At 42.4% G+C, this 12,339-nt stretch overlaps 1 protein-coding gene across 1 annotated transcript in view; it reads right to left on the bottom strand.

Moving 5' to 3' along the window:
• Window positions 1-12,339, bottom strand: part of HOOK3 (hook microtubule tethering protein 3) — a 109,904-nt gene that overhangs the window by 17,405 nt on the left and 80,160 nt on the right. The window contains exons 16-18 of the mRNA XM_019554719.1: window positions 5,355-5,389; window positions 4,392-4,474; window positions 2,777-2,877 (exon numbers count right to left, since the gene is read on the bottom strand). Coding sequence (XP_019410264.1) covers window positions 2,777-2,877; window positions 4,392-4,474; window positions 5,355-5,389 — 219 coding nt within the window. The remainder of the gene's footprint in view (window positions 1-2,776; window positions 2,878-4,391; window positions 4,475-5,354; window positions 5,390-12,339) is intronic.

Raw genomic sequence — 12,339 nt, 5'->3', positions numbered from 1 at the left:
GCATTGGGGAAGTCACTGTTTCCCCGAGCACTGCCAGGAGTGACCAGGAATAACAGTCACAAGTTGGCAAAAGGTAGGTTTAGGTTAGCTATCAGGAGGCGCTACTTCACGGTCAGGGCGGCTAGGGTCTGGAACCAGCTTCCAAGAGAAGTGGTGCAGGCTTCTATCCTGGGGGTGTTTAAGATGAGGTTAGATGAACATCTTGCTGGGGTCATTTGACCCCAGTATTCTTTTCTGCCATGGCAGGGGGTTGGACTAGATGATCTGCTCAGGTCCCTTCCGACCCTAGAAACTATGAATTTAAGGCTATGCTACTGCTGACTGTTCTATATATGGGAATTGTATTCCCACTGACATGACGGCAGATAGCAAAAGTACAGAGGGAAATATGCATGTTCTTCTGAAATGCCAGAAGAGAAAGCTGAACTGTATGAAGCAAGAGAGATGGGGGCTCCTGGACTTGTGATTGTTCATCTATGTGAAATTTGCAGGCGAGATATACAAAGTGTTAGTAATGGAGGGAGAGGGGAAAGCAGCATATATCACCCAATTTCACACAGCTACAATTCTGAGGAAACAGGGAGTAAGTAAGACCTCTGTGAAGAGACTATGGGCATGGCAACTGCCAATTCATTACATCAGGATGGAAGGTTTCATGCAGAGGTATAAAATAGGAAAGGTAGGGCTGGAGGTCCTGAAGGATCATAAAAAACTGATGATAGCAATAAGGGAGAGAGACAGTATGGCACCAGAGGGAAACTTCACAGGGTAAGTGAAGAAGGTGTGGGGAGCAGTGGCAGGTAAAAAGGGGAACATGCTTACCTACCACGGGTTGTAAGAAATATCTTGCCAGTGAGAGAAGTATGACACAGATGGGACTTGACAAACTCATCAAGGTGCCCAAGAGAGAGGTGTGGGGAAGAAGAAATGGTAGGATGTGTTTTGGGAGTGTACATAGTCATTTGAGCCTAGTTTTTCATTTAAGCCCAGTTTTTCTCCTGCCCAGGCAGGGGGTTGGACTTGACGATCTACAAGGTCCCTTCCGACCCTACTTCTATGATATGCAAAGGGGGTGTGAGAAAGGGTCTGCCACTTTGAGTGTCTCCAAAATAAACCTGTTTTTAGCATAGGAGATGGTACTATAGGGATTCGCACCAAAGGGACTGGAGGAAATGTTATTAAGGATTTTATTAGCATGTGTTAACATTAGTTTATGACAAGTAAGAAACCTCTGGATGTTTAGGGGTTGGCTTTCACTGAGTGCCTGAAACTGGGGCTGCATGAACTGAAATACTACATTGATCTGGACAAGGAAGAGATTGGGGAGGAAGAGGTGGAGAAGAAGTGCAGGAAAATGGATTGGGCACACTTGTTTCACTAAAGCAGCAGAGAGGGTTGATGGGAGGGTTAGAGAGTTTCAGGTGGTTACTGAAGTTACAGTTCTTTCATGGGGTTTTGTATGAAGAAAAAAAGAGTTCTGTAAGGGTTTGTTTTTTATGGGAACTTGATGCATGTTGTTTAAGGGTTTAAAATATGTACCTGTATGTTTTTGATAGGTAGTTCTTTCTGTGCTATTATGTCTTGGTAAAACAAGGATGTTCAATATGTGTAGCTTTGTAAATGTAGTGATGTGTGCTTTTAATAAAAATTGTAAAAAAAAAAAAGTTTTTCATAGGCATCTTTTGGCTAAGATCAAGAATTTTGGCATCAAGGGGAGGTTGTCAGGGCTGGTTCTGGCCCTTCTGGTGTCAACCTGGTATTGTAGTACCTCCAGGCCTGGTGCCAGTTCCCTCTTTGGGGAGCAACTGCCCATTTTGTTTTTTTTTGTTGTAAGGGCCACTCATACATACACACAAAAAAAGAAGGTTCCCATCAGCATGTTTGCCCAACGTGAGCCACGCTCAGTGTCGGCTGCATTTAATCAACTTCACAGATGTTTTCCATAACTGAGCACATGCTACTGTGGCAGCAGTTTAATGATCAACAATGTATTTAATAAAATTTCATTATATGCAAATATAGGATTGTTCTCCCATTCCGACTGTGGAAGAACCTCATCTTGTATTCAAGTAAATACAGTAGCTATTTATAGAACCACTAAGGAACTCATCTAAAACTAGAGCAGATAATACGCATTTAGAATGGTCAAAATGCAGTCTATATTAGAGTGGTTTACTGATGCAGGAACACCAGCCTTCTAAAGCACTCCTAGAATGGATACAGATGTGCTTTGTACCCATAACGTAAAATTGCACTGAACCCCTAGCAAAGGAAGCAATATTGGTACTTGCTCAAGCAAACTACGCTTTTGCAACCACTTTTGCAGGGCCTCTGTGACCAGAGGGTGAGAAGGTACATTCTGCAGCCGCAGTTTTTAGTCTCAGAAATCCCATATGCAGTGCAGATATCATATATATATATATATATATATATATAGGTACAGCTTGTTTTGGTCAGTGATCATGCGCAGGATGGTGGTTTTACTGACACAAAGCACAGTGCTTCTTTTGCTGAAGCAATAAGTTACTGCCAAGTTAGCGTTCATTTATTGCTGGGCGAGAGCCTACGTACAGGCACATACAGTTCCTGCTTTCATTTACTTTATGGTAACCCATTTGTGTGTTAGCCAGGGGACTATTAGGACTGAAAAATACAAGCCCCATGGCCTTCCTCTACTGTGCTGCAAAGCACTGTTGAATCTGCTATTTATTTTTATTACTGTGGAAAGAGGGCAAGATGCAGCAGAAATGATCAGCTTTGAGCACGCCACACTTACACTTTTAGCCTTTTCCAAGTACTTTTTGTATCGCTCCTCCATTTGCTTCATTTCTTCCTCTTTTTTCCGCAATGCTTCCTGTAATTCTTCAATTTTGAGTGCTGCACACAGAGGTAGAAAAAGCCCACATTTCAGAAAAAACACATTATGGATACATATACTTTAATACTGTGCGTTTCACATATTTAATCCCATAGTTAGTATTTATTTTTTCAGTTAAGAAAAGCCCCAGTCAGGATAGAAAAATATTCTGATGCAGAAGATACAATCAATAGCTCAGGTACACATGTGGGGAGAAAGGAGTCTACTCAATTCCCCTGTAATAAAACCATTTAGTCAATGGAGCTTAATGTTTCAGAAGCTGGGGAGGGGAAGCAAGGGGCAGATGCTTTTGACACAGCTGCACCACAGGTCACCACTTCCAGTATGGGAAGGAAGGTGGCTGCTACATGTCAGAGACAGAGGAAGGAGAAAGGCAGGGAGGGCTTCAAAGGGGATCATCATAATGGAGCAGGCCAAGGAAGGGGACATGCCAGGCTGAGTTGCTTGCCACTGATCCCCTGTGCTATAGATTAGATCCTGTCAATCCAGAGGCTGGATCTGGCCCACAGGCTATAGGTTAAGCAGCACTGTGTTAAAAAAAATTAGCTTGTAGACCAGTGATTCTCAACCCAGCTGGGGGCCACTGCTGCCACCACCACGATACTGCCCTGTGTGCCTCTTCAGGAGGCATGTCGGAGCCAAACTGAGAAGCAGGTGCAGCAAAAAGGATCACCTGCTTACATTACATTACAGAGACAAGTGCAACATTTTCTGCTGCTGTTCTTCCTGGTTTGGCTCCAGCAAGCCTCCTGAAAACAGAGACACATGGGGCACTTTCACTCTTTAGGAGCAGCAGCCTGGAGCTGAATGCTGTTGCAATCAGGTAGAACTGCCCTGCATGCCTCTGTTTCCAGGAGGTATGCTGGGGCCAAACCAGAAAGAGGTGCAGCAGAAATGGGGCACATAGGCTTGCCTTTCTGCTGCAGTTGCTTTGCAGTTCAGCTCTGGAATGCTTCCTGAAAAAAATGGAGGTGTGCAGGGCAGTTCTATCTGCTCCATACACCTCAGTTTCCAGAAGACACTGTGCAGGGTTGGACTGGGAAGGGATACAGCAAAATCACAGAACCATCCGTAGAGACCAGTCTTTAGTAGCAACTAGTGTGTTGATTTTAGTTAAGCAGGAAAAGGAGGGTGAGCCAGTTAAAAAATTAGGCTCTGTCCCTGCTCTATGCAGCCATAATTCTGGATGGATACATTTTTTCATTCTGTCTCTGAAAAATAAGTTGCATATAATTTTCTGGGGCAGTTTTATATGAGAAAATATGGTAATAGCAATATACTATTTAGTCATTTATAAATGGGTTTTAGTGTATGGCTGTGACAATCAAAATGGCCTGATTGTCCAAAGCCACATTTTTTTGACTAACCAAAAATAAAATACAATAATGCCTTTAAACATTTACACTCCATTAACTTAAAAGTTATACGGATTTTTTTTGTTAAAGACCCTCCCCTACATGCAAAAGATTAAAAAAATGAAACAAAACATGAGTTCTGATGTAGGAAAACTCACAGCTGTTGTTATATCTTGGTTCTAAATCTTCAATAATAGCTCTTTTCTTCTGTAGTTCATTGTTAGCTTCATGGAGCTTTTCACTGTTGCAAATTACAAAAGCATACATTATTTTTCTAACACTCTTTTCCAGGTAAAATAAAAGTCAAACAATGAGAAAATCCAGGTGCTACATTTCTGAGAGATTACAGCACAGCTTACTTTTGGCAATGAGGCATGACAGCAAATGACAAGTGGCTTCAATGTCCCAAGAATGGAAATGTTTAAAAAAAACAGAAGAAAAGGAATTTCTATAGATGATCAGTTATAACATTAAAGAGCTCAATTAGCTGTCCATAAATCTACAATTATTTCATAATTTATAATCAATTGCACAAAGCATGCTTGAAATGAATGATTCGGATAGCTGTGATATTGAGGAAGACTGGCTTAAAACCCCCAAAGCGAACGAGGCCACACCTTTTGTAAGCCAGTTAAACAAGTAATCAGATCTTTAGATAACTACTGCCATTCGGAAAAGTGTAAAATCAACAGAAGTGCATAAATAGTAAAACAAAAGGGTCACACTCACTAAAATGTTATCTTTTATTCCATAATGTATACTAAAAAGTAAACAATATTGTTCAAATTAAAATGGTTCCTTCAGTGCAATATTAATTTTTCCTCTCGGTTTAAGTTTTATAAAAAAGTTTAAATCAGACTTCCTAAGGCCATAAATGGTGGGTTTTTTTACAACTGTTTTTCTTTGGCGAAGCATTTTGGTAGGAAATGCAAATAATGCTTGAATAATAGACTCAAATATTCCTGGGCTGTTTGCATTTCTTTTCCTTATAGATCTTCCAAATACATTATCAAGTGTTTGCCTTACCACTATTGTTACTGGCTAAGCATTGCCTGCGTGCCAAAAATAGTTATTTTTCTTTCACATGACAAACACAATATGGAAAAATCTGTATCACTTACAGGTGTTCTTCAAGTTTCTTTTTCAGAAGAATTGACTAAAACAGAAAGTTAAGTATTAGTGATTTCAACATGCTATTGAACTTCAAAAATCCTAGCAGTTATGCTCAAATATATTATATATACAGCAGTTCCACATTACAATTAATTACCTTTTCTTGACCGATAAACAGCCTTACTGAAAGCTGAAGGCTTTACAAGTATTTTTCTGTACTGAATCATTATGGAATAGGTCCATTAATTACAAATAAAACTTCTTTCCTCCCTCCCTTCCTTCTGCTATTATATGACAGTTTGCAAGTTAGACCCCAAGTAGTTTTTTTGAAATGTATAGATACTGCAGCAAAACTTGCTTAATTGGTTGTCTTGCTAATACATTAAAATAACATCAGATAATAATCCAAGAAAATCCTAGTCTCATGGAAACTACAGCCAACCCACGCTTAGTACTCTTTTTAGGTTCCTGAAAAAACGAGCATTAAACCAAGCGAGCGTTAAGAGAAACTGAAAGTATTTGACAATCCAAGATGGTGACTGCAAGTGTTTAACGACCCACGATGGCGACCACGAGTGTTAGAATGAAACTTGCTGAGCACCGAGTAGAACCAGGTATCAATTTAAAAATCACCATTATAGCAAAATAGCACTAAGTGAAACAGCGTTAAGCACGGTTTCCTGTAACGGGAATTTTGCCGTTAAGGTTATTAGCACCAAGAATGTCTCCTGAACTTTTAGCTTTCTCTGTTTTCCCATCTTTACTATTTTACTACAGCTGCGGAAATATCTTGCACCTAAATCAGATCTGTAATTTTTAGTTTGTGATACTGTAACTTTATACATTGAAGCATTAATCAAAACCATAAATGCCAGTAAAGGGAAAATTATGTTAAGTAAATAGAAAGCCATACTCACAATAGCCTTCAGCAGAAACCCATGCCAAGAGACAGAGATGACATATTAGTACGAAGCAAAAACAGCAGCCAAGAAAAGAAACTATTTAGTAATTCATGAACATCAACAGTTAAAGCTATGCATTTTTTCAGACGTGCACATTTTTCCTTCTCTGTTCTCATTAGTAGTTTCATTATCCTTTTCCTGAAGAATTAAAAAACTACACAATTTTTCCACACTATACTGAAGTATATCAAAGCTTTCCCACTTCCACACTAGAAACAAACCATATAAAAGCATAAAAAAGCAAATATATAAACCATCAAGCTAAACCAGAAACTCCAAGAGAGAGCAGCCGCTGTTTAAAAAATATCATTTTAAAAGCAGATGCTATGTTAGTAACATAGAAACAATATGCAGACTTTTTTGGACTGAGATCAACGTTTAAAAACATATGTATTTTTAGAGAATGACTCTGAACTGGCCCTCCCATGTCAGATTAATCTATACTACTAATTTCATTCTGAAGGGATTATTAAATACAAGTAAAAAATGCAAGATATCTGGGCCAGACTCTTTCTGCTCTGTGTTTATCCAGCACCCAATTAAGATGCGGTCGTGATTCATGACCCAGGCTTCTAAGTGCTACTACAAAACTACACAACCAAATAAGGATCACTCTAACTCTTAGTAGGAGTCTGAGCACTTTAAAACATAATCTTTGTGCTTTTGTTCCCAAGATAAGTTCTGTATTTCAAAGTGGGATTTTCTTGTTACGCACTCTAAGCAGGAAGCACATTTTGGCCCATGTCCTTTGATAATGTGAACTGGCTTAACTTCACTGATTCCAATGAAGTTGCAACAATTCATGCCAGCTAAGGCTAAAACCTTGTGTGGGTTATGCCCTTTTGTCCTTGGAATTTTTCCAATTTGTTTTCTAGTGTCTGGAGGAATTATAATGGAAAATGAGCATTTAGCTAATTTTTAATCTTCTGTTACATATGTTGTTGTATATTATCATCTGGCAAAGAGGGTGTGGCTATCATAAGGTCTTTTAACCTGGGTGCCAAAGGGCTTGATCTACTCCCATTTACTTCACTGAGGAAGGATCAGATCATTAAGAGCAACCGGTCTCCTCAAACCGTCTTGGGACCAGAAATTTAAACCTGGATTCAAATCTAGGTACTCCTATCAGCACTCTGATTCAGTTAACATAAAAGTGATAAGTAACTGGCAAACAGCTGATTTTTCTTGCATGCAACCACTTTCCTTTATCATTATTTATAATGTATCCAAGCTGTGAATGGTGCTTTAAAAACCACCTGCCCTCGAGAACACATATTCTAATATACATAATAGAAAGGTATAAATGTAAGAACCGAGAGTTACAACTTACTACTGACAAAAGATAAAACTAAAGGTGCACTGTGCATTCTGTACATATGCTTTGTACTCTACTGCAGTCAAGCTGTTGTGGGCAGGGAACTCTAGCAGTTATACAACACAATTTAACTGCTCTAGATTGCTGTACCCCACCCCCATAGATATATATATATATATATGCACCATGTAGAAACTTTGGGGACAGTGACAAATGCACCTGAGAAAAGTGGTTAACCAATTCATTCTCGATGCGTTAAAAAAGCCATTCAAAGAGCGCTGTCAACCTGAAAAATCACCTTTCCCCCTCAGAATATTGCATCTATTGTAGCTACATGTAATCTCTGAAAGTGCTGAAACTGGCGAGGAGGAGAAAACTTATTTTCTCTATTAAAAAAAAGTGAAGTTTACAATATGTGCAAATGTTATAACTGGCTGCAAGTGGCCCTGCTCAAAACTCACATTCACAGTAGGAGAAATGTCCTAAATTAAAATGCAACTGTGAGCAGAGCCCCACAAACTAATTTGCTTCCTTTTCCCAAATGGGAAACTGTTTTATTCCTTTATATGAAATTATTCTAGAGTAATTACAAGTTTGCTTTAACTTACTGTCATTACACCAAAAAAGGTTTGTCCATTTTAAATCAGTTGGTCACAGAATAACTACAAAAGAAACTCCACAAATATATTCAGGATTTTTTAAAGGCATTTAATATGTAACTTGTCTCTACTATAAAAGAAACTAAGAGGGGGAAGAAATCCTTGGCAAAGCAGTTAACAGCTTAAAGACAGAAAAGAAAGAACAGGTTTTGGTCTTGAAACCCTCAAAATAGAAACATTTCCATCTCCACATCTGACTCCTCCATGGCTAGGGACAGACATTCAAAAAGCTGGAGCATGAATTGATTCAACCTTTGCAGGTTAGTTTAACTTGCCTAGGCTGAACAGCAAAGACATGGGCAGATGCCTGCAGTTGCTCAGGCCAGGTGCCAGGGGTGCTAGAGTGTGCCCACAGCTGCAGGGGAGCTATGCTGGAGGGGTGAGGGGGGGCATGGTCAGTCCGGGCCGAACTGGCCAGAGAGGGGTTTAATTTCCCCCTCCCTGTCTCACTGGCAGGGACCCGAGCCAGGTCTGCTCACTGCTGTAGTAGTGGGCCGGTCTGGCCCCTGAGGCAGAGGGGGCAGGGAGGCGGGTTATTCCACTCTCCCTCTGGTGCCCGGTGAAGGGGATAGGAGCAGGCTTATTCTGCCACTCTGCGGAGGTCAGGGCGGGCAGACCCAGCTGTGGTCCCCCAAGTGGGGGTAGAGGGATAAATAACCCTCCTCCATGCCTCCTCTGCCTCAGGGGCCATGCTGGCCTGCTGCTGCAGCAACAAGGGGGGAGCGCCCAGCAGATCCAGCTCAGGTTCCTGCCAGTGGGACAGGGAGGGGGGAATAAAACCCCCTCTGGCCAGACACGGGACCCTGCCTGTCCTTACCTGGCTGGGGAGCAGAGGGGCAGGGTCAGCCCTGCTGGGCTGGAGCAGAGAGCCCAGCCCAAAGAGCATGCTGCGATGCTGTGGGTCTCTGGTTTAAGTTAAACCAGGAAGGGGTCTGGGACAGACATTGCATAAACTGGTTTGAGCCAAATCAGTTAAATCTAATACTACATTCAACCAGGTTCATCTCAAACCGGTTTCAGCCATTTTCAGACTGGTTCATGTGCACCGAACATCTGTTCTGTTACAGGTTTAAGCCAGTTTCTGATCACTTAATACTGGTTTATCTGTAATGTTTGTCCCTAGCCCATATTTGGGTTTCTAACAGAAATACGTGACTTAAGAAATAAAAAAGTTCTACTTCTTCTGGTGACAGGAAAAGGAACTACTTGTATGACGGGTTATTTTTTGTAAATCCATTTTCAAATAAAATACTATGCAGTTTTTTCACCTTTTCAGGTTGGTTGTACTTCCACTGTAAATGTACAAGAAATAAATCTCCCAACATTCGTGGAAAAGACAGAGATAAGGTGAAAAGTTTGAACATAACCACACAGACAATTAATACCATGTAATAATCTGTGCATCACTACCCTTTCCCACCACCCTCACATTTTTAAAGGAGCATTCTTACCAAAGTAGAATTGCTCTCCACATTCAATCAAAACGTAAGTACCTGTCTATGCTCTGAAGCTGTAAGATGCACCCCAACAATTATGATCTGTCCCTTCAGATCAATAGTTTCCATGGCCTGGTCTCTAAGGCTAAGTACAGACATTTGGGGAGGTTAAATCCAGTTCAAAATGGTTGCCTGATTTAAACTTAACTCACCCCAGTGCTGAACTTACACTTACAGACCTGGTCTCAGTGGCCAGCAATCAGTCTAATCCTGTAACTGAACTGAAGTTTCATGCACACCAACCAATCTAAAAATGGCAGAACTTGGTTTAAGATAAACCTGGTTCTATGTAGTATCAAACTTATGCAATTTTGGAATTTCTGTCCACTTCCCCTGCACAGCCACAAGACTGGGAAAACACAACCCCAGTGATGCTGTTTTTACTCCCCACTCCCTGATCTATTCCCCCCCAATCCCTTGTTCCCACTCTCCCAAGCCAGCCTTCTCAATCCCCATCCCACAAGCTGCTCTGGGTACAGATGCTTTTATCAGTATTCTCTGCTACCAGAGCCAAGCAAGTAAATCCAGTGGGAGGAGGGGCAGGAGGCACAGGGGTATACATTTACTGGCAGGACCCCACCCCACCTGCAGGTCACGCTGCCCCCCTTCCCCCCCCTGCCATTCTCTGGCAGAGCCCTGATTTCCTCCAGCCTGCTGTAACCCCAGCCCCCCAGCTAGTCCGCCCATTCTGAATTACCTGAAATCAGGCAGCCATTTTGAACTGATTTAACCTCCCCCCTAACACTCCCAAATGTCTGTATTTAGCCCAGGGGTGGGCAAAATAGCAGATCCAGCTGGTAGCTGGACTCCATTTCCCAGCAGTCCCTGCCCACATTACTGTGGCCAGTTCCCATGGAGATCCCAGGAGGGACAGGGTGGGGTTTCCATGGAGATCAGCCCAAACAGCACAGGCAGGATGTGCGGCTGGGCAGATAGCTATTCCAGTGCTGGGGCTGGGATTTTGTAGCCGTGACAGTGTGGTCAGGAGCCAGGGCAGAGTTGCGATCCACAGGTATAGGTAGCAGATGGCAGCTCTGCCCCAGCTCTGGACTATGCTATCATAGCTGCAAAATCCCAGCCCCAGCACAGGTCCTTGCCCAGCATGCCCTGCTAGATCTGCTTTGGCTGGTCTCCTGCCCTGAGAAGGGGGTTGGACTGGATGACCTCCTGAAGTCCTTTCCAACCCTACTGTTCTATGATTCTACCCTGCAATCAGAGGTAGAAGTGCAACACAAGATGGCATGCTGGATCCTGCCTGGGCTATCAGCAGCAGAAAACTGCAGCAGTATGGGCTTCAGCCTGTCCTGTACCACAGACTCTGATACAAGTGGCTAAGTGTTCAGGTAGACTTGTGCAGCTCTACTTGAAGCCCATCACCCTGCAGCTCCACCTCTTTTGTGCCCAAACTTACTCAGGTTTGCTGAGGTGCTGGGGTCACTCTGATGTAGACATATTCAAAAATCACTTCCTAGATTAAAGTCTCACCCAGAATGACTACCAGGGATTTAAAATTAATAAAATGAATTAAATTGGATGCTTATTTACAGTGTTTCCAGTACTAATGATTTTCACTAACACATATTGCTTGAATATACACATTAAACCAACAAAGAAAGCTTTATTTTGCTAACTGTTGCAATTGCTAAAATAGATGTGCTTTGTAGATAATTTGACTGTCATCAGTTCAGGACTCCTCTGGGTTTCTAAACAAAGTAACATGAAGTGTAAAAGGTGATTTTTTTTAGCTTATGTCAACTGAGCCATTTATGTTTAAAATACTATTCCAAGTTTTCATATAAAAAGAAATGACTATATTTACTGAAATTCAAAATGAATCTGAATTTAAAACAACTGACACTCCTCCCCTCAAAAAATTATATTCTATACATGGAAATTATAAATGTGCTATAATTTTCAATGTATAGAATCTAAGGAATCAAAGATAATCTTAAATTTGCCCCCCGCACTGGCATGGTGCAAAAAGCAGTGGTAAGGGGCAAGGGGCCAAACCTTCCACCCCTAGCTCCCCCCACCATTTGTTCTTGTGTGCTTGCCCCACCCCCACCATGCTGTCTGTCCCTCTGTGCCTGTACCTGCCCCCCACCCTTTTGTCCCCTTGCAGCCTGCCTCCTCCTGCTGTCCCCTGAAGCCTGCCTCCCCGTTCTCCACTGCAGTCTGCCCACCCACTCCCTGCTTCCCCTGCATTTTGACTCCCAACCATTTTCTCCTGCAGCCTGTCCCCCCAGCCCCCTGTTCAACCCCTTCTGCTGCAACTCTGCTCCTCTGGGGCAGCCAGCAGAAGCATGGCTGTAGCCTGGCCTCAGCCCATTCTGGCCAAGGAGAAGCAGCAGCAGCTCCCAGCCAGACTGGTTTGGAGCTGGAGCCAGAGCAGAAAGTAAGAGGGGAGAGGAGAGGAGAGGTACAGGGACAGGGAAAAAATGCATCCCCCCACACCCATCCCCCCAGTTTCCTCTGTGCTGCCCCTGGCTGTATGTCCCTTCTACTGCCCAAATGAGCCATTCCAGCCCAGGGCAGGCAGCACCTTGCCTCTGGCTTCAGCT

Source organism: Crocodylus porosus, unplaced genomic scaffold (assembly GCF_001723895.1).
Source record: "Crocodylus porosus isolate Cpor-Errol unplaced genomic scaffold, CroPor_comp1, whole genome shotgun sequence".
In the NCBI taxonomy this organism is placed as follows: Eukaryota; Metazoa; Chordata; order Crocodylia; family Crocodylidae; genus Crocodylus; species Crocodylus porosus.
This window is presented reverse-complemented; position numbering and strand designations above follow the sequence as displayed.